Genomic DNA, 24,138 nt, shown 5'->3' on the forward strand with positions numbered 1-24,138 from the left:
CGCAAAAGAATTGAAAGAGAAACCAACAAAATTAATCTTAAATAATCGCCCATAATTTAATACTTTGTTTTAGTAGAACCTAAATAAAGAAATTAAAACAGAAAAACAAGAACATTGAAATATAAAACACAAGCGAAACAATTAATTAAAGTGTGTTTTTTTGGCTGGTTCTCACAAGATTTACTTCAGTAATTTGAAGTTCCAAGTTCTGTTGACCTGTTATTTTAAATCTAAGTGACACAAAATTTCTCGTTGAAAACGGTCGGCAAACCCGACATGTTTAACCAAACCCCATTTTGAAGTACCAGGCGAACAGAGTGCAATAGTGGGTGGCTAGTTTTTTTTTTAATTTTCCAAGTCCCCAAAAGTATGCCACTCTTTTTTATGGAAAATGTACATAGCCAAAAAACGCCTATTAATGCATTCTGTTGGCCTGTTACCTTAAATCTAAATGTTATAAATTATCTCGTTGACTTAAATTATAATACCGTTTCCAAGGGTATAAGAGTATTTTTGTTTTGAACGGCCGCGCATCAAGTTCCAATTGGCAACGCGTATTTGACGATAGTGAAAACAATCGATATTCGCAGAAGATCATCGATGTTGCCAACTTGCTGGATACATGGATCGATAGACGTCTTTATATTTTGAGAAGTTAATAACAAAAAGCGAGCAAATGGGCAAAAAATGAGTCGCGATTCCGATCCCATAAGGTGGTTTCACGGCAACCTATCCCGTGAGGAAGCCGACGAACTTCTCAAGCAAGGTAAATTAAAGGAAGGACCCGAAGTTTTCCCAGAGCCCAGAAAGATGTGGGCGTGGTGGTGAAGCTTAATGAGAGGTAATTGAAATCGTAATCAACAGGTTACGAGGACGGGACTTTTTTGGTGCGTGAGAGCAGCTCGGCGGCCGGGGACTTTGTGCTGAGCCTTCTCTGCCAGGAAGAGGTGTGCCACTATCAGGTGCGGCGACATGGCGGCGAGGACGCCTTCTTCTCAATTGACGATAAGGTACAGACAAAGATCCTGCACGGATTGGACACCCTGGTGGACTACTACCAGCAGGCGGCCAATGGCTTGCCTACCAAGCTTACGGTGCCTCTTATCCGGGATGCGCCACCGCACAATACACGCAGCCACGGAGTGAGCAATCTTCTGCACCGTGCTACTAGCAAAAATGAGGGCAAGGTGGTCTTCGAGCTGCTCAAATGCGGCTACCGAAACTTTGATGCCAAGAACCAGGATGGACAGACGGCCCTGCACCTAGCGGCTCTCAATGCGGACGAGGATATTCTCAAGAACTTGTTAAATGCCAAGGTGCAAGTCAACAGCTCCGACTCATATGGCTACCAGCCTTTGCACGTGAGTGTATCCCTTTATTTAAAAAGTATTTCTTTTCTAATCCAACCTTATGCATTTGCAGTATGCCGCTCGCTCTAAACCAGCCAGTTTTATACGCATACTCATCGCTGCGCAGGCAAATGTCCAGGGCAGGAACATAGAGAACGGACATGTGCCGCTGCACGAGGCCGCCAAGTACGGCAATCTGGAGGCTGTGCAGGAACTGCTATTGGCCGAGGCACCGCTGCTCCCGCGAACCAGCGCGGGTGAGTTCCCCTTCGATTTGGCGAAGGAAGCGGGTCAAGCGGCAGTGGAGGAATTTTTGCTCAACTATAAGCTCCCGCCGGCAAGCACCAGCAGAGATCAGTGGTATCATGGCACGCTGACCCGCGACGAGGCCGTGGCCATACTCAAAAAGCACGCCAAGATGCTGCTGGCAAAGCAACCGCAGATCGACACTTCTGGCTGTTTTCTTGTTCGCTATTCCGAGTCACCGGCGGCCTCTGGATTAGTTCTGACGTTGCTGAGCGACCAGGTGGTCAAGAATTTTCGTATTTCGCAAGCTGATCTCTACCAGAACGGCGTCAAGTTGCAGTCCGGCGGGGTGAGTAACTTATAAAGTATATCACAAACAGCATTACTAAGAGAACTTTGCTTGCAGTCCAAGTTTCTGTACATTGATGACGGTCCCTACTGGCCCAGCGTGGAACATTTGATTGCCCACTTCATGCGCTTTTCGTATGGGCTGCCAGTGAGCCTCAAGTTCGCCGTACCGCCGCAACCCAAACCGGAGGTGCCCTCGTTCGCCACAATACCTCGATCCTCGGTGAAGCCGAAGTCTACTTCACCAGCTACTCCGCCCACTCCGGTGTCCCCAAACCCCCACTCAGTCCACCACCACCACGCTCACGTGCCCGCCCTGCCAATCGCAAAGAAAAAACAGAAGGACAGCTCTATGTTCAACACACTGCGTCTGACGAGTCCGAAGAAAGCATTGTTTGACATGAACAGCCTGCGCAAGAGCAAGTCCAAGAGCAAGCGCAGCGAGTCCGAGAGCAGCGTGAGTGGATCGCAGGCCAGGACGGAACAGGAACTGCAGGCAGCGGCTCCCATGCTGAAGAGCCTTTCCTTCTCCACAGAGTTCTTCAATGCAGACGGCGGAGCTGTGGCCGCTGCAGGCGGCGAGCTATACAACGTGCCCAGGAACAACACACCCATTGAGATTGACATGCCACCCATTGCCCAAAAGACTGAGGCCGAAGTAGAGTACTTCACGAAGAGCGATGTGGCCATTGAGCGAGAGCGAGCTAGCCAGTGGAGTGCCAATGGATACCAGCCAACCGAGGATGTGCTCCAGCTGTTGGATCAGCAAATCAAAGCTCCAGCCACAGCGCGTCTCAACTCGGTGGTGTCCACCGTTTCCACAGAGAGTGAGATGGCCAGTTACCTGCACCGCAAGTGCAGTGGAACACCGAACACACCCAACTCCTCTGTCTTGGAGGCAGCCAAGCTGAGGTTTTTCATTGACCCAGAAAATTTAATGCTGGACAGAGAGATCGGACACGGGGAGTTCGGCTCAGTGCACAGTGGCTGGCTGGTAAAGAAGAGCGCTGCTGGTGACGAATCCCGCGTGGAGGTGGCGATTAAGATGCTCAGCGACGAGCACAGCAACAAGCAGGAGTTCCTGCGCGAGGCCTCTGTCATGATGCGACTGGAGCACAAGTGCATTGTGCGTCTTATTGGCATTTCCAAAGGTGAGATGCTTATGATGGTGCAGGAGCTGGCTCCGCTGGGCTCAATGCTGCAGTACATTCTGGATCACGGGGCCGAGATCAAGGCCAATTCGGAGCTGAAGGTCTGGGCGACGCAGATTGCTTGTGGTAGGTATTCCAAAACAAATTTATTTTACCATTTTGCTAACACCATTTTACAAAATCTTTACTAGGCATGCACTATCTGGAATCTCAGCATTTCGTGCATCGTGATTTGGCAGCCAGGAATATTTTGCTAACCGCACGTCACCAGGCTAAAATCAGTGACTTTGGCATGTCGCGATCCCTGAGACCCGGCAGCACGGAATACCAGTTTACCCAAGGCGGCCGATGGCCCATCCGCTGGTACGCACCGGAAAGCTTTAACCTGGGCATCTTTTCGCACGCCAGCGACGTTTGGTCGTTTGGCGTTACCATCTGGGAAATGTTCTCCCTGGGCGCACCGCCCTATGGCGAAATATCTAATGTGGATGCCATCAAGTTGGTGGACAGCGGCGAACGTTTGCCCCAGCCCAAGATCTGTCCAGCCTATATTTACGCCGTGATGCAGAGCTGCTGGAAGGAGCGACCCAAGGACCGGCCAACCTTCGCCTACCTCACGGAGTTCTTCGCCCGGGAGCCCGACTACCAGAATCTTCCTGAGTTAGTGCAAACGGTTCACATCTAAGCCAGTAATCCTCTTTCCAATCAGAGTGCAATTTTCTATATCTATTTTTAAATTGTCTTCTGTTCCGATTCTTGGATCGCTATTGTTTTGTCGCCTTCTCGAAGTCCCTATTCATGTTTTTAGTTTGTATTATATTTTATATACAGATGTACAACCAATTTGTGTCAAAAGAATGCGAACAAGTGCCTTAAAAGTTTATTATATTAATTTTGTATTCATGTTTACAAATCCATTTTGTTATATTGGTTATACGAAATAAAAGTAACTATTTTTATATGCACTGATATTTGCTTTCATATTTAATTTCTCTTCAAAAAAATAATAATAAAGAAATACATTTGAATCGGCAGTTTGTTTAAAATTTCGCTCTTTAAACATTTAATTGCAGATCTTTTTATAAAAAACAGATTAACAAAAGTAAATAGTTTGCTTGTAAAACGCTTAAAAAGTAGGTTAGTAATATGATTTCTTGGAAAATATACATCTATGTTAGAAGGTTAGTAAAACTACATAGAGGTTATTAGTTTTCTTTTTTTTTAAATTTTTTTTTGAGCTAACACAACAGCAATCAGGCCGAGCCGTTAATCGCCTGCTTCACATTCGACGCCTTGACGAGTTTCAGGGCGCCCAGTATGCCATTAAGGTTTTCCTCGTTGTAGGGCTTGCCCTGGAGCGGAGTGACCACTGGAACGAGCTGCTCGCTCTCCGGCAGCTGGATGCCAATCTCCTTCATCAATCCCTATGAATTGCACTTTGATTACAGAATGTTACAATAGAATACTGAAACACTTACGGCCTCCACTTCCACGCTTAGTTTCAGCTTCATGTCCTGGTCATCGCCCTTTACATCCAAATCCTTTTGCACGGTGAACTTCGGGGTCTTGCCAATTACCCAATCCCAAGAGCTGTAGTTGGAGCGCAGCTTCTCGATGCCGGGGAACCACTTCTCCGTTGGGTTGATCAGCTGGAAGCCACGCTGCTTCATCGTCTGTGTTCTACCGCCGTCTTCCAAAGTGGTTGCTGCCGTCCTCAGATATTCGTAGCCTACAGCGGAGCGCAATTGTGACACGTTCACGTTGCGATTGACATCCACCAGGTTGCGAATGGGCGACGGCACTGAAGCCGTGGCCTTGCTGATATACTTGGCCGGCTCTCGCACCAGTGATTCCCCCAAATGCAGCTTGTTGGCGCTGGCCAGAATGGTGCAGTGGTGGTACGAGTTCGGGTGTCCCAGCTTAGCAGCTGTTCCGGAAATCTGTAATTGAACAAGGGCGAAATCGTTTGAGCGGGCTCACAACAAAGACCAGATGCACAGCGAACCAGCTGTTGGCAAAGTGGGCTGACGCTTATGTGGGGTCAGCGCGGGGTCGAGCCATTCCCTGATAAGAGCTACCGCTTCTGCTCCTCACCTTTTTATTCGAGACAACAATGTCGTCGCGCTCGTTGATCTCCGCTTTGATGGCCCACTCGCGAAACAAGGCCCTTGTCACGATGTTTAGGTTGTACTTGCGATCGTATCGCTCTCGTGGCGAGAAGAAGGTGCAGTTTAGGTTCCCGAGATCATGGTACACCGCACCGCCTCCACTGTTCCTCCGGGCCAAAGTTATGCCGCGCTCCACTAGCCGCGAGACATTGGCCTCAGTGAACGGGTTCTGGTGGCGCCCAATGACCACACACGGATCGTTGGCCCACAGCAGCAGGACATGGTGGTGGCTGAAGTCAAAGTTCTTGTACAGCCAGTCCTCGAGGGCCAGATTGGTAAACACATCGCTTGACTGCGAAATAAACACGGATTTCTTGATCTCCGAATCAGGCACCACGGGCGGCGGTTGACGCTTAGGCTTCCTGATCTCCTGCTGCTGTTGGCCGGCAGGCGGTGGTACCCCTTCGCTAGAGGCCAGGCGCGTCACCTGTCCGCCAGAGGAGAGGAGCAGCCGCAGCTGACTGGAATTACGACGCAGCAGCCTGCTCATTGTGGTCCACAAGGAAGTCGGGTGTACGGCGGAATTTCTGTTGCCAGGTGAACTGAGAGAAGCAATGCACTTGCTAGCGAAACAAGGTCAATGGTGTCGAAAAAAGCTCTTGACGGGTTGATTGGTTGCTTGGCTGGTTGGTTTCTACGGTTCTCCGCCCGGTTCTGTTCTGTGTGTGTGCTCTTCTTTAGGTTATGTATGGGCCTACTATCTACGCTATGTATTCGTTTTGGTTTCGGATGGCTTTGGTCGCTCTGGACTTTAGACCCTGGTGGTCTGGCTGGCTCTGGATGTGTTTGCAGCCACCGAGCTGGCCGAGATCAGGTATTCGTGGAGGGCGGGCGTCTGATGGAGCCACTTCCAGGTTTGGTGCAGACCACAGACACGCTTGCGGAGACCCAGGCAGTCCTTGTTGGCACAGTTCACTGGCATACTACGCCTCACACCCATCCAAGTGGGGGATAACCAAGAGATCCGGTTATTCGAAGGGCCGTAGCGTTACGGACCCGATAAAACGGCCAAAGGGTTCGTTTCTTATTTAGCTGATACGGAAATTTTCCACTCTTTGTTCGCGACGAACGGTCGGGGGGTGGAGCGGTCGATCGCGGGTGGGCGGGGGACTTATAGCGCAAACAAACAAGTAAGATACGATCCAAATTAAGCAGCTGCGCGTGTGGGAAAAGCACGACCGATTGGCTTTCGCTTCAGATGAGCAGTGACTACCGTATGGCTGGTCTTCACTTCTTCTTGCCTAGCCCCCCAGTTGACATTCACAGCGAACTGAAAGCTCTGGGGGGTTCATATGTTTATTTAAACAATCACATTCTGGCGCCGCCAATAATTCATTTTAAACATTTTAATTTGGTCTTGAATAATTTACGCTAAACATTTGTGGTATTCGGTAAAGTCTAGAACAGCTGTGACATTAGTTTATTTTACAAGCAGCACACTTTTGGGGAACTCAGTTCGGTATTCCGCCATTGTTAATGTACGCCGCCTCCTCGGCATCGATGGGCTTGCGGGCAAATCGCGCCGGTAATTCGTAATCCTCGATTGCAGGTCCACCGGCCGCCTAAGTAAACAAGCATTACAAAATCGATTATTATGTCAGTAAAAAGCAGTAACATGTCGTAGTATAAATGGGCTGGGTTAACCTTTTTGCCTCCTGCTGGCTGGGAACTTGCCTGCTGGTTTGCGGTCTGCGCGCCTGGTGCACCTACTCCGCCCTTGCGGAAGTGGATAAGGGGCACTCGCTTTGCCAGACTGACGACCGTTGGGCGAACCATTTCAATAACAATTTAGTTTCAACCAAAATCCAAGAAAAGAGTAAAAGTTACGTCAATAACAGCTGACTATAAACTCCTGGGAGGGCTGCCAGATCATTCATCTGGCATAGGGGGTTATCGCTATCGAAATGGCTGCGTTTCCTGTGAATGACAAAGCTGAAAAAAGAAGCAGAGAAAAACTATTTTTGTGGAAGCTGATATTTGTTTCTATTTAAAATGAACTACGGTTAAACGATAGTCAGCTGCCGGTGCATTTCACTACATGAAGGCCAACGCTGGCATATAAACTGCCAGGAATAGTCTAATTACATCGGGGACCTCGGGTTTGAACTTCTCCGCACACAATATTATGGAACGCTTAAGGCTGAAGTGATTTTTACGAGTTTAACAGGTAATTATTTTAATAATTTTGGTTGGGTGTGAATAAATAATATCGGATGTTAAAATTTCAGTTAATGAAGTGACTAGAGGGCCATTGTTATTGCCAGGACTTTTAAATCATTTCAACCACAAATAATAAAATATATAGTTATTTGTAATGAACGCCGCCGGTGGAGGCAATGGACCTCAGGTGGCAGCAGCTACGGCTGCCAATAGCAGTCTCAGTAACAATTCACTCCTTGCCATGGCTTCCGGAGCCACCACAATGCCGATGGCCCAACTGGCCGACGGTTGGCTGGAACTAGAGTCCGATCCTGGACTTTTTACTCGGCTTCTGGAAGATTTTGGATGTAAATAATGATGAAGACGCCTTATTCCTCGTTTCCTATTAAAACTCTTTATTATTAGGTCACGACGTCCAGGTGGAGGAGGTGTATGACCTGCAAAAACCCATTGAGAGCCCCTATGGATTTATTTTTCTTTTTCGCTGGATCGAAGAACGGCGTGCCAGGCGCAAAATCGTGGAGACCACTGCAGAGATCTTCGTTAAGGATGAGGAGGCCATTTCAAGCATTTTTTTCGCCCAGCAGGTGGTGCCGAATAGCTGCGCCACTCACGCCCTGCTCTCTGTGCTTCTAAACTGCAACGAGAATAACCTGCAACTGGGGGATACTCTCAGCCGACTAAAAGCCCACACAAAAGGCATGAGTCCCGAAAACAAAGGACTGGCCATAGGCAACACTCCGGAACTGGCCTGTGCCCATAATTCGCACGCAATGCCGCAAGCTCGACGCCGCCTGGAGCGCACTGGAGCTGGGGTCGCAAGCTGTCGTTTTACTGGAGAGGCGTTCCACTTCGTTAGCTTTGTGCCCATCAACGGTCAGCTGTTTGAACTGGACGGTTTGAAACCATATCCTATGAATCACGGGGGTTGGGAGGATAGCGAGGATTGGACGGACAAGTTCCGCCGTGTAATGGCGGAACGTCTTGGCATTGCCACCGGCGAACAGGATATACGCTTCAATTTAATGGCCGTTGTGCCGGACAGGCGGATTGCAATAACGCACAAGCTAAAGATGCTGCGCACAAATCAGGCAATCGTGTCCGGGACACTACAGAAACTGCTAAAGGCGGACGAGCAGGGTGAATCGGGAAATGGAGATTCACAACGCCCGGACACTCCCACCACCTTACTGGAGCCGAGCGCCTTCACAGCAAGGGATTTGCAATCGCTGCTCAAAAACCTCGACACTGAGATTGCCATCAATGAGCAACACCTTGCCGACGAAAACGACCGGCGACAAATGTTTAAGGTGGACGCCAGTCGGCGCACTCACAACTACGACAAGTTTATCTGCACCTTCCTCTCCATGCTGGCGCACCAGGGTGTCCTGGGCGAGCTTGTGAGCCAGCATCTGCTGCCGTCGAAGAAGATAAGTGGCCAGGGCTCTGCCAATCGGATCAACAAGCAAAGCAGCTCCACCAATGCGGGAGGCAGCACCGCAGGGGCCGGTGCGACCACGCCCAAGAGCCAGCAACAGCAGGCCGCAGCCGCTAAAAATGGCAAGTCGCCCAGCAAAACTCCGGGCCGAAGGCGAAAGGGACGCAACAAGTGCAGAAAACGGAAGTAGAAGAGTTGTACATGTTTTAAGAATACAGTTTGCATTTCTAAAACTATTCATTCCAGTATTGTTTTACTACGATTTCCCCACCAAGAACTATTATTTAACTATAAGTTCGAATAAGATTAGTCTTAACGCCATCCCAAGACTTTTAGTTGGTTTTTAAACGGCGGCTCTTTCAAATACGAAATCAACTTGGCAGCTTCATTTTTATTTGATCGCTTTACGACCTTTTTAATAATAAAAAACCATTTTGTTCGTATGAATAAATGTTCTTGCGGACCTTGACACACCAAGGACCCAAAAGTGTATGCATTACATATGAATAATATATATTTTCTGATATATATCTATATGATAGTTGTATAACAAAAACGTAATCATTCAATAATTCCTCTGATTTCTTTTCCAATCGGGTGTATCTTAACGTTATTGTAAAATATTTAGTTGCACTCGTTAAGTTAATTCAACAGAAAACAATTCATAAAATTACGTGCAATCGATTATAAACTATAAAAGGCATTTGATGGGCTTGCAAATGGTTAACAAAACATATATCTGTATGAGCTAGACGACTTTTTGTGGTTTAAAACAAGTCAACTTTTTTTTATAGCTGGTTTCGGGGTGATGATATCGGTCCGTTAGATTAGGATGCTTGATAGTGTAGCTGATAGTTTGCTTGACTAAGCCTAAAAGTATTTTATTTGCCTATACCACAAAGAGGCATAGGTCCTTATATGCGTATTCCTAAATACGACGCGATGCGATGTGTGTGAGCAGTACAAGAGCAGCCTTTAAGAAAAACATAGACAATTATGTTTTATTACGGAGTTGGTAGTTGTTGATGACGTTGCAGTTGATAGGTCATTGCTGTTTTTAAATTTTGCTCAGTCCCAAAATACAGTTAACGATGCGACACAGTGCAACAAACAGGCGGCAAATTTTGTGACTTCTTGGGATTTCAAATGTTTACTTTTGCCTCTGGAGTGTTCAACTTGAAGTTGCCTCAGTGGTGGTGGCACTTTCTCCGTTTGTTAGCTGCGATCCTGTTACCGCCTGATCATTAATGTCCTTCGAGGCCCCTTCCTCCGCCTCTCCATTGTTGTTGGCAGCAGCCACAATGGATTTGATGGCATCGTTTACCTCGCTCTCGGCGCTATTGGCCTTGAAATGCTTCTCAATTTCGCTGCGCACCTTGACAATGTCTTTTTGGCTGTTTGGGAACAAGTAATTTGTAAACAAAACCTTTTAAAACACGGCATTGCTAGCCTCACCTAATCTGCACGAACAGAATGCCATTGATAGTGTTCAGCATATCCAGCACGGAGCCCATCGAGGGCGGTGTGATGTGGATGGGCGGCAGGTCGCTGGTCAGTTTGCCACTGGAATAGATGTCGTTCATCTTGCGCTGCAGCAGCACAGCCTGCTGAGTCAGAAGGCGCAGGCACTCCGCCGAATCCCTGGTCTTTTCATGTTTCTCCCCAAGCTATTGAGCTATAAAAGTTAGCCGAAATTTTGGAAACTGAGATCGGAATTCACCCACCTGAGACTTGTAAATGGAGTAAGTTTCCTTTTCGTTGTTTAAAGCCGAGCGGAAGTCACCCATGCAGGACTGAGTGCGGGCCATCAGGTGATAGCTGACCGCTACATGCATGGCCTTGTTGCCAAAGTACTTGAGGTTCAGCTTCAGGGCGTGCTCGATAAAACGCAGCGACAGCTCGTACTCACCCAGAGCATGCAAAATCAAACTTATGTTGCTCTGAAAATAAAAAGAATTTAGATTAAACTCTACTGCTAACCAAATGAATGTCTCAACTTACATCGATGAGAGCCACCTCAGGATGATCTTCACCGCAGATGAGCACCATCAGATAGCGTGCTCTGTACAGCAGCTTAAGGGACATTCCCACATGTCCGTTGGCAAACGAATAGAGCGATAAGTGTGTCTAGGGAAAGGACAAAGATATTAATTGTAATTTTTTAAGTTTAAGCAAAGAACATACATATTCCAAAATGGTTGAGGGGTGGTCAATGCCGTTCACCCGCTCGCTCATGATTACTGCCCGCTGCTGGATGGCCAGAGCATCCTGGGCATCTCCCAGCAAATAGCTGAGCCTGGCCAGCATCCGCAGACAAGATCCGTTCTCCTGGTGCATCGCCCCGAAAACGTTGTTCAGCAAGTTGAGGGCCTCGCTGATCAGCTCGTAGCCCTCCTTGAACATGCCCTGCTGGATCTTGGCCTGCCCCGTGGTGTAGAAATTGTAGGCATCGGTTGCCCGGGGGGCTAATGTGCTTGACTACCGGGAATACGTTGACGATGTCATCGTCGCCGAAAGTGGGCTTGTGCTTGGACTCGAAGTTGTACTCGCGCAATAGCACCTGGATGCCCACCTTGAGGCAGAAGGCACGCAGCAGGCTGATCCTCAGAATACCGTACTTGCTCACCGCACTTTCAATCGAGTCGCAGTCAAGGTCCCAGTCCCAATAGGCCTTGGCCTCGCGCCGAATTTGCTGCCACAGCGAGCGAGGGGTAACCAGAGCCCAGTCGGAGGTGGATGAGGCATTCGAGGAGCCCGATGAGCTGCCGTTCTGGTTGCCAACCGCCTGTTGCTGCTGCTGACCCTTGCCGCCCTTGGATGACTTGTGCTTGTTGTGCTTGCCGCCATTGGTGCGTTTTTTGTGCGCCTCCTCACTGCTCACAGCCGGATTGACTGGTCCGTTGGTCAGCAAACAGTTGAGGAAGTGGCTGATGGCGGCGGACAGGTGCAGAGGCTCTGTGTTCTGCATGTAGGTGTAGTAGATGTGTTTGGTGGCCCGCACGATCAGTTCGAGGATAGCGATCCTGTACAGGTAGTCCATACGCGGCATCTGGCCCAGCATCTTGATAACCTTGCCCAGGTAGCGCACGTTTATGCCGTGACTGTGTAGGGATTCGGTCAGGCTCTGGCCATCGATTGGCGGCGAGGAGTGGGCCAGGTGCTCCTTGATAAAGGCGGGTATCTGCTTAAGGACCAGAAATTCGGCGGCTTCCTGTACGAGAACCTTCTGCTTGGCCAGCGAGCTGCAGGTGCCCTCCTCGCCGTCGACGTGCCGAATGCCGGGCGAGAACACGTCGGGGTTGAAGCGGAAGTCGAACTCTTTTTCCTTCAGCGATCCGACGGCGGCGCAGGCTCGTTTAACTACCTCGGCGGCTTGCACCTCGTTGGAAGTGGCAACGTTGGACTGCGCCTCCCGGATGGCGTTCACCATGGCCTCGGCGGTCTTTGTGTCGCCGGTAGAGGGCTGCGACTTCTCCTCCTTCTCTTCCATCTTCTCCTCTTTGCTTTCAGATTCCTCTGCACCGTTTGTCTTAGCTTCCGCCTCTGCGCCCTCCAAAGCGGGAACTGGCTTCTCCTCAGCCTTTTCAGTCTGCTTTTTGGCATTGAGCTGCTGCAGGTGCACGGCGGCAATCCGGATGAAGCTCACATAGCGGTCCTCGATGAACGCCTCGAGCAGTTCCTGTCGCAGGCAGCACAGCTTGTGGCGATGCTCGATGGGGAAACCCATATCGACCAGTTCCTTGCTTATTTGCACGTCCTGCAGCTTCAGGAAGTTGACGTCTGGCGGGAAGGTGCGCAAAAGGTCGAGGATGTAGTGCCGGCCATCGTTGCCGATGATGCCCTTGCACTCTACCGAGGAGCACAGCTCCACGGGCTCATCCCGCTCATTCAGCACCGCATGCGGCAGGATCTTCAGATGTTTTCCTGCCTGTCGAAGAAGTTCCAAGTACTTGGGATGACTCAGCACCGTCTTGCCAAAATCGATGGACCCATAGACCACGCTCTGCTCCTGCTCCCGTTCGAGAATTCCTGGGATGATAGACTGAGCGGTCACGCGATATCCGCGGTAATCAATTACCACGGTTCCCAGTGTGTACAATCCTTCCACATCTACGGCATTGTAGACCCGCACACCATGAAGATCATATCGCGGGGCAACAAATGCAGCTGCGTCGCCGCCCAACTCCTTGTAGTGGTCCCTTACATCGAAACCCAGCGAGAAGAATATGTTGTTCCAGATGAACATCTGCATTTTGGAATCCTCGCCGGGATTGATGGCCAGCACGTTGCCGTCAATAACGGCCATGGCGCCTCTCGTGGCGGCGGTCACGAAGTCTCCGTGCACCTTGAATATGGCGCGCTCGCGCAGCAAGCGCTCTGGCAGTGTTTTACGTGGCAGTTCCCGCGTCGTCTGCAGCTCTTCGTTCCAGTCGCGCGTCTGTCCAGGGATGTGCTCCTCATAGCTTCGGGTCAAACAGACAAAAGTGAAGTACAATATTTAATAAAATGGAGACGCATAAGCCCTTAGTATTCCTATATTTTGCTCAATTAATTTTTTTAACCAAAAATCACACTAGATTAGTGCATATAGTTTAACTTTAAAAGCGGCATAGTGATAACTTACCCCAACTTGGAGCTGAAAGCATCCTCAGCGCGAATGGCGTCTACGGTGTGCTCAAGAGTGGGCGATGCCCACTGGTACACCTGGTAGGGCGTGGCGACCCGCTCGAAGGCATGGCGCATGGTGCGCCGCTTCTGGATAGTCTGGAAGGCACGTCGGAACGATGGCGATATGTGGGAGAGCAGATCGATCAGCGAGTGGCTGAGGTGGCTGGGATTGTCGGGCTTGGGGTTGAAGGTGTCGTCCGTTGACTGGTTGATGTAGAACCCTTTGGAGCAGGCCGAGATGTGGAAGCGCTTCTCCTCCATGGTGACGACGTACAGATACATGAGGTCGCCGTGCAGCTTGCGAGGGCCGGGCGGCGGGTTCCAGGCGGATGTGGTGAGTACCTTGAGAGCCTGCGGTCCCTTTGCGTTCTTTACATTTGGATGCAGTGGTAGAAGTGGCGGCTCGTTCACTCCCGGAGTCACATACTCTGGTGGGGTGCAATCTACCGAATCCGGTCGCGTCTTCTTTTTGTCCAACAAATCGCCCTGGGTGATCGTGTTTAAGTAGGTCAGTGAGGTGCAGTCAATACCGTTGTAGGCGTCCGCAGGATCAAGGTGTTTGAGAAGGTCGCGAACATGACGCACGTGGATACGGGCCTCCCTCATGGTGTACGGCTCCTCCACCACTTTAATAGTAGATCCCTGCTCCAGGTTTTCGATTGTCTTCAGCTCAGCGAAATTGTCCAGCGTCACGTTGTCTAGCTGCAGAGAGAAACAGGTGCGGTGGCAGGTCTCCTCGCGGTCCATGAGCAGCTGGTGGATTTCCTGCACCAGCTCCATGCTCGATAGCTGCACGCAGAGCAGATCTGCGCCGGGACTGCTGATATTCACCGTGATGCCGACGTCATGGAGGGCGTCTAGATCGATGTCCTCTCCCTCCGCCTCAGCCTGTGGCGCCGCTCCGCCCTCCGGTTTCTCCAAATTCGCATTGGGATCGACTTCAGCCTTACCCGCTTCCTCGGCAGTTGGCTTCTCGGCATGTCCGTTGCTCAGAGCGGCCCCCACATGTTCGGCAGTGGGTTCGGGCGGGCTTTTGTTGCGGTTCTTCTTGCCTGTGAATTGGGCAAAAAAAGGTAATTGTTAGTCAATGTTAGGATAGACATCTGGAGCGTTGTGTAACGATGTCGGTGACTGGGGAACATGAACTTTGGACCGGCATTTATTCAAATGATTCTTACAAGAATCTTCATAGAACACTGTAAGGAGCATGCTGAGGGGGCTTACAAAAAAAAAAAGATTTGATGCACTTAAAATTTTTATGAATATCATTAAGGTTTTATCCAGAATCTTTTTAAGTTAACAATTAGTTTTAATAAGAGATTTCAGTGTGTTTTTAAAAGCCAAGTAAAGCAAAATAAAAATGCATTTCACATATTTGTATATACAAGTTCATAGAAATTTAAAAGTATCTCTTTTACTTCATTTTTTTTTGACAAGTTTCGGTTTTTACATAACAATGCTACCGCATGTTCGCATACTTCCGCCGCTTACTGTATCTCTGCTCGCCGGTATGCCCAAAACATACTTATACAACAAAACAACAGAAAAACAAACAGAAAAAGACAAACGTACTGATAAGGCCAAAGGGGCCGGGTTCGATACTTCGTTCGGAGTCCGGACACCCAACGAATAATCCAATCTCCTTTCGATCTAGCGAGGAAAATCGGCTTATAGCACGTTCATGCTAATTTCAGCAGTTATATACTAAATTACAGCACTGTGAGATACGGAGATACTAAGAGAGGGAGAGAGCACGATTGGGAGAGCGAGAGAAAGCAAAAGTGATAAGTACAATGTACATTAACCGCTAGAGAGCGCGAGAAAGATAGTCTCTTCTAAAACTGAAACACTGCGTCTGGCGGATAGAAAACATGATTTACATAATTGTCTAGCAATTTGCGTGTGTTAAATGAATGCATTTCGGGACGCGCACGTGTTAATTGTAGGTTAAACGCAACAAGAAATCTGCCCGGGGGGTTAATGAACATTTCGCCTTCGTCGCCGGGTTAATAACATGTGCGTTGCCATGCCAAGAGAAAGAGGGAAGAGAGGCAAAACACTTGCAGCTCTCACACGCACGAAACTCCAACACACACTTACAATTGCAATTGTAACGCACGCGGTTTTCACAGGGGGGAGGAGGAGGGCGTAACGGGGCAGCCATAGACAACGGGCGCCGCTTTTAAAGCATTATAGGGGGAAAAAGGCCATTACGTAATGTTAAAATTGTTATGTGATTGGCTTTTGCGGCAAATGAAATATTGAGGCAGTTTCCAAGGCAGCGAACGGGTTGTTCTGGGTGGTTTAGGGGGCGTGTACATGGGTGTGGGTAGATAGTTGAACGCACCTTTCTTCTTCGCAGCCAAACCGTCGGCAGCCGTGCCATTGCCATTGACCAAGTTCTGATTCTGCTGATTCGGATTCTGATTCTTTTTGCTGCCGGCTGTGTTGTTGTTCTCCTTGGCCTTGCCGCTGGTCTTCGTCGTTGTTGTAGCATCACCCGCGGACGTTGCATTTGAATTCTTCGGTTCCGTTTCGAGCGCCATGATATCAACTTCTTTTTCACCTGCAACTCGATTTGACACAACCAGCGGAGAGACTCAAAGTTCTAGTTCACGTTTCTTCTTCTCGTGGCCCGTCCGTCCGTGTTACACAACTCTAACCGCTTGCCGAGTTCGGGATTTCGGTTCAATTTCAAGTGTTTTTCTGGTCGTTTGCGAACGTGATTTTTGTTTGGCTAACGATCTCGATCTCGTATGCATCTATGACAAGTGGGTCTTTGGTAGTTCTGTTCTTTTCAGCACATTACTTATCAAGAATATAGTTCGGCCGATCCGCTAGAAAAAACGCGTTATGTTGTTGACGGCTGAGAGTGTGGCCACCGGCTGAAAGTTTTAGAAAGCCGCATGAATAGAGCAGCCAGCTTTGATACAGTATTTTTCACAGTATTTTTACTAAGATATGATATGAAAGCTAGAGATGGTTATGGTCAGTTGAGTAAAAAACGACCTATTTTATTATTTGCATATTATTTTTTTAATTTTTATAAACTAATTCACATAATTTAATTTCATGGCTGAGCAAAGAGCTTGCTTAAATTTATGAATTTTATTAAATTAGACAAATATCGCACTGCTGTGTGCCCAGCCCTGGGAGTGCGTACCTGTGGGTATTTTTAAACTTGCAGAAAACTGCCACTCAAAAATCAAATTATTTAGAAAAACAAATATGTCGCTTATTAAAAACCTCGTTAAAGAGACTGAAAACAAACCGACGAAAAAAAAGAAGAAGAATGCAGGATCCGGAGATAGCGATTCTGATGATAAGGAAAAAACTCTTCGACCATTTGTTAAAACAGCCACAGATCTCCAACGGCTGAAGCTCGAGAAACTTATGAAGAATCCGGTATGTTTTGATGGGCATTCTCGGCTTACTTCTTTATGAACGCATTTTATTGATTCAGGATAAGCCGGTGATCATACCAGAGCAGCGCCGCGAACGGGATTACTTGTCCTCGGTGCCCACATTCGTTCGAAATGTAATGGGAAGTAGTGCAGGAGCGGGATCCGGCGAGTTTCATGTGTACCGCCATCTGCGCCGTAAAGAATACGCTCGCCAGAAAAACATCCAGAATCAGAGTTCCCGAGAGGCGGCAGATGAGGCCTACCAGCAAAAGTTGGACGACAATCGCCGGGCTGCCGAGGAAAAGACCGCCAAGAAAAGGGCTAAACGACTAAAGAAAAAACAGCGGGCCAAAAAGCCGAGGGAACAAAAGAAGCCAGAGGCTAAGGAAGCTTCAGAGTCCAGTAACAGCGATTCGGAGGACGAGGAAACTCTAAAGGACACAGGAGAAAATCAAGAGATTAACCCTGATGAAGAGCCAGATGTTGCCTCTAAGGATACTACCGATGAGAATAAGGAAGAAGCTTCAGAGCTAAAATCTAAAGCCAGAAGCGAAGAATCTTTAATTAAGTCATCAGAAGTGGAGACTATAGGTCATGCAAATGTAGACCAAGAACCTGATAAACCAAAACCCTTATAATGCACTTATTAATTATTAATAAAACAAATTGCAGTTTTATTTATAGTACTTTTGTAATATATATTAAGCGATTTCTATACATCGCTTGTATCTGGGGGTTTTTCATCTGAGGCCATCAATCTAAAGCAGTTTGGTTGAGACAAAAGCGATTTGCAAATTATGCATTGAGTTTTGATGGCTTTAGTGCGCATTTTGTTATCTTATATTAATAGGTGCATCAAATGTTGCATTATCGAGTACAATAAATGCTTTCAAAATTTGACATCCAAGGCAATACAAAGTCAAGTAATTGATTATACCCTTGACAAAAAACCAATGCTCAAATTCTGGGCATAAACTTTTTTTTTTTGGTTTCTTGAAGAAGCTAGTTTTTTATTGTTTATATTAATTTGATTTCATTGAATCCAAAAATCCTTTCTTCTAATTGCGTTTCATCTGCTTTTTTGCATACACTTATAAGATGATTTGTTTTTCCACAAATAATTATTTATATTATATTTATATATAGGTATATTTTTGCCGTTGCTCTTAAATAATCAATTACAAATAAATTTGCAGCATTTTTCTACTATGTAAACCGTAAACGTAAATTATATTTTGAACTTAAAGCCAACTTAAACTTGTAAGCATTTTGAAAGGTTTTTGTTTTTGTTGAAGATCTTTTCGCGAAAAAGAACACAAAACAGGACTTGCGAATGGTGCATACGGTAAAAAGAAGCAAGTTGTTATCGTAAAATCTACCTCAATTATGGTAAAAAGCATGTCAAGTAATTTTCAATAACAAACTTCTCTTTGTGAGTACAAGTTTTCTAAGTGTTGAAATACTTTCTTTCGCTTAAGTATTCTTCAGCGAATTTAGCTATTATTATGCGTAGTTTGCAAACACTTTAACACGTCGTCATTGAATTTTTCAAGTGAGTGCGGGTGCTCGGGTACAATTTGTGGATGGAAAAACATTTCTGTGCCACTAAAACAGCTGGCCGACGAATGAGTTGCGCTTTACCATCATAAACACTTTCCATTCTAATCAAATTCAGCGGCAAACTCATCTTTGATGCCTATTATATGCTTAGCGAGCTTGTGCTGGGGTACAAAGATGGGGTTTTGACTTTAAACGATAATTGCAGGTAGGTATATTTTTTAGGCATTAATGTATATGTACTTTGTAAATAGTAGGTAGTTAGTTTAATTAGAAGGTCGTACATTTAAATAAATAATTCGTTTTCGCCAGTTTCATTCAGTTTTAAAATACAAATATGTTCATTTTGCTTACGGACGCTGACACAGAAAGCGCCTGGAAAATAAACTTCCGCGGAGGTGGCTGAGACTGTTCGTATGTGTGGGCGTGGTGTGGGTATGTGATTTAATATATTAGCTTTATTTATGTTTAAATTGAGAAGTAAGCAGAACCCTTGCTGAGTTTTCCTTTATTTTAACGACATTCCCAGACTTTAACTGTTTGATCTACGCTACCGCTAATAACATACGGATGCGCTTTGTGAAAATCTGCAAAGAAATGCCAATAAGCTTTAGTAAATACAATATATAATGCTTTCTAAGGACCCACCTATGGAGGTGCAGAAATGCTGATGCGCGTATAGCGTCTTCATGCATCGCTTGTTGCGCAAGTCCCAGACCCTGATGGTCTTGTCGTCGCTGGCCGAAACCAGGTACTTGCCTCCCGGATGGAATGCCAGGCCACGCACCCAGTTGTCATGGCCACTCAGCGTGAGCAGGCACAGACCGACGCTCACGTCCCAAATGCGAATGGTTTTGTCGCGAGAGCCGGAGGCCAGGAACGGGCCCTGGTGGTGACCCTTCTTGTTGTCCGCTCCGGCTGCCTCGTTTATCGCCGAGGCTGCGGCTTCCGGCGCCCAGGCAATGCACTCCACGGTATGCTCATGATCGCGTAATTCAACCTGAAGGATAACAAAATCATCACAATAGTACATCGCCAGCAGAAGCTAATCGTTGCACTACGCACCTTGCAGTCTTTTGAATTCGTCAACCAAACCCGTATTGTCTGATCATTTGAGCATGTGGCAAAAATGCTGCCTTCGATGTGCACTCGCACCATTCGCACCCACTCTCTGTGGCCTGTGTAGGTTTTAACGCAGTAACTAAAGAAACAAATCAACAGGTTGGTTAAATGCCCTTTTCTTATATCGCGCTCGAGTTCAGCTTACCCTGTGGCCACCTCCCACATTTTAATAGTGCGGTCTCGCGATGCAGAGAGTACATAATCTCCGGCGGGCACAAAGGCCACCGACGAGACATTGTGATCGTGACCATGCATGGTTTTGACACACTCGTAGCTTTGCTGGAAATCCCACAATTTGATGGACAAGTCCGCGCTGCAGGAAGCTGTAAGAACCATAAATTTAGTGACTAAGGAAACAGTTTTTAGTTCATAACGGCGACTTACCCAAAAGCTTGCCCTGGGCATCGAATGCCACATCCTGCACCGAGTCTGTGTGTCCCTTCAAACTACGTTCATACTCGCCAGTTTCGAAGTCCCAAATCCTAATGGTAGCATCTTCAGATGCGGAAACCATTAGACCAAAAATGGGATGAAATATTACCTGCAATTATAAAGCAAACAATAAACAATTTAATTTAAAATAATATTACTCAGTATTTAAGGATTTTTAGTTAGAAGTTTAATCGTAATTACCCTCGTAATGCTGGCCCGATGACCGGTTAGTGAGAATTTCTCTGGCGGCCGTGGTATCCACTCGCCGGGTGTACGTTTGTTCTTTGTGGGCGCACCCTCGATGACCTCCTTCTCAGCTTCGGTCAGCTTAGCCTCTAGTTCCATTACTTTTTTCTGCAGACGGATGACGGACGTCCACTTCTTCTCAAGCAGGCCGCCAAACTTCTTTTCCGCTTCTGAGCTGAGATCGGCCTCCTTTCGGAAGGTCTCCAATGAGTCGGCATAGCCATTTGAGCCCAGGTAGTCGGCAATCGCTTGGTTACTATTGAACGAAATATAGGGTTAAGATTTTGTTACAAATAATTTTGTATTTATGTGACTTACAGCTCCTCGCGCTGCCGCTGCGACAACACCATTTTCATACTGTGTTCCGATTTGGCTTGTTTTGCTTTTCTCGTTCGATTCGGTTTACCGCCTTCAATTCGTGAAATTCTGCAATAAAACATGTATACATTAAAAAACGTGCAATGGTACTTTACTAACAAAAGCATAATAAGCCAATAAAATGACTTCAAGAAATGTTCTTCCGAGGGCCTTATTTTGTTTTAAGGTTGTTTGGAATAACCAAAAAAACTAAAAAATTGTTCAGACTCAATTGAATAGTTTATAGTCCTTTCCTTCCTAATCCACCTTTGTGAAGTCATACTGTACAATCATATGATGAATTGCTAAGCCGGAGACAGGAAATTGGTTTCGCAAAGTTAAATGCCAAAAATGCCAGCGGGTTTCGTTTGAATTATCATGGAGGGCAAGTCACCCACATTTTCTTGAATTTTTTTTGGCAATATTATATGTGTTCCTTATGCTCATCTTTCGTCTAGTCATTATTTTGTTGTATTCTCTTTTTCCCAATCCCAAAGCGGAGCATCATCATTATTAACATCGTCTTTGGTTTCTGGCACACATTTTTCAGTTCTCGAATAATTGGACAACAAAACAATAATCGTAATATCGCTAAAGCTCACAGCGAACTACAAGTTGGTAACCCTGCAATCAAACTGCACTCGTCATCAATAAGTTCAAGGGTCGTTCGGCAATCGCAAACTCTAAGCTTTCAAATGGAATTAGGCAAAAACAACACAGTAGCGGGTTTTCAACAATTAGTTCGTGTATGTATTTGGGGCTGTGCAAGACCTATTCAATCAACTCAAGGTGGACAAATCACAGGTATAGCACGCAATAAAGCCCCAATCGGAAACAAAAAGCAAACGCGTATCTGGCGTACTTGATAACGATGGACAAGTGACGCGTTGCCAACTACCAGTATAATCGACGGCAAGGCAAAGCCAATTAGCCGGACTTAACGGTAGTTCAAGCAACTTCTTATAGGTAAATAAGGCTACGAAAGACCATGTGAGCGAAGAAGCAGAACAAACAAAAGCACTTGAGGTGGAAATAATAGCAATTTAAAACTCGAAAAGATAATAGGATAAAAAAGATAATATGAAACCTATTTTTCATCTTAAGATACATCACTATTAATATTCTAAAATAAATAATATTTTTGTAATGGTTAAGCCTAGCCACCGAGGTGTCTTTCAAATCACAAATTACTTAACTTATTTGATAGCTTATAATTTTTTAAAAAGGCTTACTATTTATTCCTGTGTTACAACAAACAAATGGCCAAATAGACCCTTCTTATTTAAACCTTTTCTAGGCTAAACCTTTGTCCCACTGTATAAAAAACTTTTGAGCACATCACGGACTAGGAAATGACGTTTTCAAATTATTTTTGGCAAATGATATTTAACGATTTTTTGAACTAGCGAAAATGGCAAAAAACAAAAACTGACCAAACGAGTTCGCAGGCAGAATCGGAACCGCCACTCAATTTAGATGTGAGTCATGCGGCTGAGCGAGACTTGGACCTGGTGGCTTATCAGCTGTAGGGTGATTTGGAAACACTCTTCGCTCATCATTTGAATATTGTAGGTGGAAGTTTAGGGCTGCCGCTAACTGCGCATCTAAAAATATCCTAGGAAAATCGATAAAATACGCCACTAACGTCACGGGTATTAATGGAAAAGTGGAGCGTGGGCCGAACAAGGTGGGGTTAAGTTGGGATCCCTTTACCCCCTCGAACAGCAAAGAAGTCAACAGTATTTGTGTTGTGGCAACCAGGCATTCCACAACACAAAGACATGCGCGTTGTAACCGTAAAGTTGTGGGTGTGTGCCACAAAAGAAAAAAACAAAAGAAGGGGGCGTTTGGGTCGCACGCTTCGCCTATGTTACTAAATCAGTGAAATAAAGGCAGATTCTCATTGTTGCCCTTGCTGAAGCTAATTTAATATCTGAATTTTAAATGCTCTCGCGTGGGCGTGAGAGCGAAACAGTTGGCAAGGGGGATAAACCAGGGCTGCAAACCCCACACACATACGATAAGGATGCCACCGAGATTCGCACTCTCCCCCATACCCCTTTCTCTATATGCCCCAGCGATTCTCTTTCTCTGGCCGCTCTGGCAAACAGACCTTGCACTTGCTTTGCTTGTTTATTTGCGTGTTTCATTGATTAAGACACACACGCATACACTCGTCGAACAATTGCAACTGCAATTTCAAGTGCAAAGAGAGAGGGAAAAGAAAAACAATAGCCCAAAAGCTTTGAACTCCAGCTTTAACCCCACGACGGGCATTAAAAGACAGGAACTAAACTAACAGTTAAACGGTGCGGTTTTAACCCATTGTTGAGAATGTGCAAAAAGCTCGCCAGATAATAAAAACAATTTGCAGTGTCAGGAGCGCTTTCCACACATTCTGGGAAATCGCAACGGGTCTTGTGGAATACCAAAAAGAATGCCACAGCAAAAACCTTAAACGGAAAAACTGTAAAAAAAAAAAACAACAGCTTAGCGAAGAAAATAAAACGAGATTTCTGTGCATTGGCAGAACTGGTTTGGGCTATTTCTTGCCAGGTAATAGGTGCTTGGCGGTTCGCTCGGTATTAGGGAACGGAACGGGAAGTATGAATGCAAGGAATCGGGCTGTTTGGGGACTTGACTTGGCTAAAAATCGATCAATTCTGCTTTGGCTAGGGGGAGGACTCCAACACATGCGCGAAATCCACAGACATCGACAGTCACAGAAACACGCACACCAACGCACACGATGTGTCATCGCTTTCTGGTGGTTGTAAAAAATGTAATAGTTGTTTGTTTCTCCACTGAATTTGCTTGCGCACTTTTCGCTTTTTGTTAAACACACTATCTTGTGCACAATTTGCATAACTCTTTCGCTTGTTTTTTGCGTTTTCTTTTCAATAACAAACACAAAGCAAACACAATAACAGCAACAGTTCGAACAAAAATACTGTTACGACGGCCATCTTGGATCGAGAGAGGGGCCAAGAGAAAGAGTGTCCCAAAGGCAATATGCAAAATGGGGAAAAGGGCCAATATCGCTTATAAAACGCACATTATCCTGGTTTTAATAGTTTTCAATCAATTTTATCGGTATATAACGCGCGCACTAACACTATGTCACAGCAAGTGTGGTACATATGACATTTTTTTCTTATTCTTCCCAGTTGCTCACTAGTCGCAGTTGCGAAAAATTCATTTTTCTGGGGTTTACGTTTTGTCGCGACGACACGTTTTTCTTGATATTATGCGCCACGCATACTTACATCAATTAACTTTTTAATATATTAATAATCGGGTTTATTTATTTATGCTAAATCGAATTAATCGAAAAGAATTACGCAGAAAAATGACGAGCGGACGAAAATGCTTCGGTTAGTGTGACCGCAGCGAGGAGACGCAAAAAAGCCATGGAACTATCGATTGCAGCGATGGTTATGGTTAACTATCGATGTTTTTTATAGGACTATTATTTTGACCGTTAAAAAAAAT

The 24,138-nt window shown here is 46.3% G+C and overlaps 8 protein-coding genes across 9 annotated transcripts; 3 read left to right on the top strand and 5 right to left on the bottom strand.

Annotated features, from left to right (window-relative positions):
- Positions 1 to 610: 610 nt before the first annotated feature.
- Positions 611 to 4,059, top strand: LOC108093733 (tyrosine-protein kinase Shark). The gene is made up of 5 exons (XM_017193988.1): positions 611 to 766; positions 865 to 1,361; positions 1,423 to 1,944; positions 2,002 to 3,220; positions 3,286 to 4,059. The coding sequence occupies exons 1-5, from the start codon at positions 688 to 690 to the stop codon at positions 3,777 to 3,779; spliced, it is 2,811 nt and encodes a 936-aa protein (XP_017049477.1). The 5' UTR covers positions 611 to 687; the 3' UTR covers positions 3,780 to 4,059.
- Positions 4,060 to 4,129: 70 nt separating this feature from the next.
- Positions 4,130 to 5,855, bottom strand: LOC108093735 (lipoyltransferase 1, mitochondrial). The gene is made up of 3 exons (XM_017193990.2): positions 5,189 to 5,855; positions 4,573 to 5,034; positions 4,130 to 4,518 (listed from the first exon to the last, which is right to left on the bottom strand). The coding sequence occupies exons 1-3, from the start codon at positions 5,750 to 5,752 to the stop codon at positions 4,348 to 4,350; spliced, it is 1,197 nt and encodes a 398-aa protein (XP_017049479.1). The 5' UTR covers positions 5,753 to 5,855; the 3' UTR covers positions 4,130 to 4,347.
- A 118-nt stretch (positions 5,856 to 5,973) lies between these two features.
- Positions 5,974 to 6,486, bottom strand: LOC108093737. Its single transcript, XM_017193994.2, has one exon. It carries the CDS (start codon positions 6,200 to 6,202, stop codon positions 6,014 to 6,016), a length of 189 nt encoding a protein of 62 aa, XP_017049483.1. The 5' UTR covers positions 6,203 to 6,486; the 3' UTR covers positions 5,974 to 6,013.
- Positions 6,487 to 6,593: 107 nt separating this feature from the next.
- On the bottom strand, positions 6,594 to 7,131 carry LOC108093736. Of its 2 annotated transcripts, none has more exons than XM_017193991.2 (2): positions 6,907 to 7,131; positions 6,594 to 6,824 (listed from the first exon to the last, which is right to left on the bottom strand). In XM_017193991.2, exons 1-2 carry the CDS (start codon positions 7,036 to 7,038, stop codon positions 6,714 to 6,716), a joined length of 243 nt encoding a protein of 80 aa, XP_017049480.1. In that variant the 5' UTR covers positions 7,039 to 7,131; the 3' UTR covers positions 6,594 to 6,713. The 2 variants fall into 2 exon arrangements, with proteins under 2 accessions (XP_017049480.1, XP_017049482.1); XM_017193993.2 differs by having other exon boundaries at positions 6,937 to 7,130.
- A 48-nt stretch (positions 7,132 to 7,179) lies between these two features.
- Positions 7,180 to 9,096, top strand: LOC108093734 (ubiquitin carboxyl-terminal hydrolase calypso). Its single transcript, XM_017193989.2, has 3 exons — positions 7,180 to 7,429; positions 7,491 to 7,769; positions 7,828 to 9,096. The coding sequence occupies exons 2-3, from the start codon at positions 7,577 to 7,579 to the stop codon at positions 9,048 to 9,050; spliced, it is 1,416 nt and encodes a 471-aa protein (XP_017049478.1). The 5' UTR covers positions 7,180 to 7,429; positions 7,491 to 7,576; the 3' UTR covers positions 9,051 to 9,096.
- Positions 9,097 to 9,244: 148 nt separating this feature from the next.
- On the bottom strand, positions 9,245 to 16,430 carry LOC108093732 (protein clueless). The gene is given in 8 exon segments (XM_017193987.2): positions 9,245 to 10,254; positions 10,316 to 10,527; positions 10,585 to 10,800; positions 10,862 to 10,987; positions 11,045 to 11,323; positions 11,325 to 13,323; positions 13,485 to 14,580; positions 15,876 to 16,430. Coding segments are annotated over 8 exon segments (4,350 nt in total). The 5' UTR covers positions 16,075 to 16,430; the 3' UTR covers positions 9,245 to 10,031.
- Positions 16,431 to 16,733: 303 nt separating this feature from the next.
- LOC108093982 (PRKR-interacting protein 1 homolog) lies at positions 16,734 to 17,609 on the top strand. Its single transcript, XM_017194391.2, has 2 exons — positions 16,734 to 16,933; positions 16,992 to 17,609. The coding sequence occupies exons 1-2, from the start codon at positions 16,757 to 16,759 to the stop codon at positions 17,568 to 17,570; spliced, it is 756 nt and encodes a 251-aa protein (XP_017049880.1). The 5' UTR covers positions 16,734 to 16,756; the 3' UTR covers positions 17,571 to 17,609.
- A 1,063-nt stretch (positions 17,610 to 18,672) lies between these two features.
- Positions 18,673 to 24,035, bottom strand: LOC108093981 (lissencephaly-1 homolog). Its single transcript, XM_017194390.2, has 8 exons — positions 23,913 to 24,035; positions 20,608 to 20,715; positions 20,245 to 20,545; positions 19,996 to 20,152; positions 19,757 to 19,934; positions 19,555 to 19,690; positions 19,138 to 19,489; positions 18,673 to 19,076 (listed from the first exon to the last, which is right to left on the bottom strand). The coding sequence occupies exons 2-8, from the start codon at positions 20,643 to 20,645 to the stop codon at positions 19,003 to 19,005; spliced, it is 1,236 nt and encodes a 411-aa protein (XP_017049879.1). The 5' UTR covers positions 20,646 to 20,715; positions 23,913 to 24,035; the 3' UTR covers positions 18,673 to 19,002.
- Between the last annotated feature and the right edge of the window lie 103 nt (positions 24,036 to 24,138).

Source organism: Drosophila ficusphila, unplaced genomic scaffold, assembly GCF_018152265.1.
Source record: "Drosophila ficusphila isolate 14025-0441.05 unplaced genomic scaffold, ASM1815226v1 contig_414, whole genome shotgun sequence".
Taxonomy (NCBI): Eukaryota; Metazoa; Arthropoda; class Insecta; order Diptera; family Drosophilidae; genus Drosophila; species Drosophila ficusphila.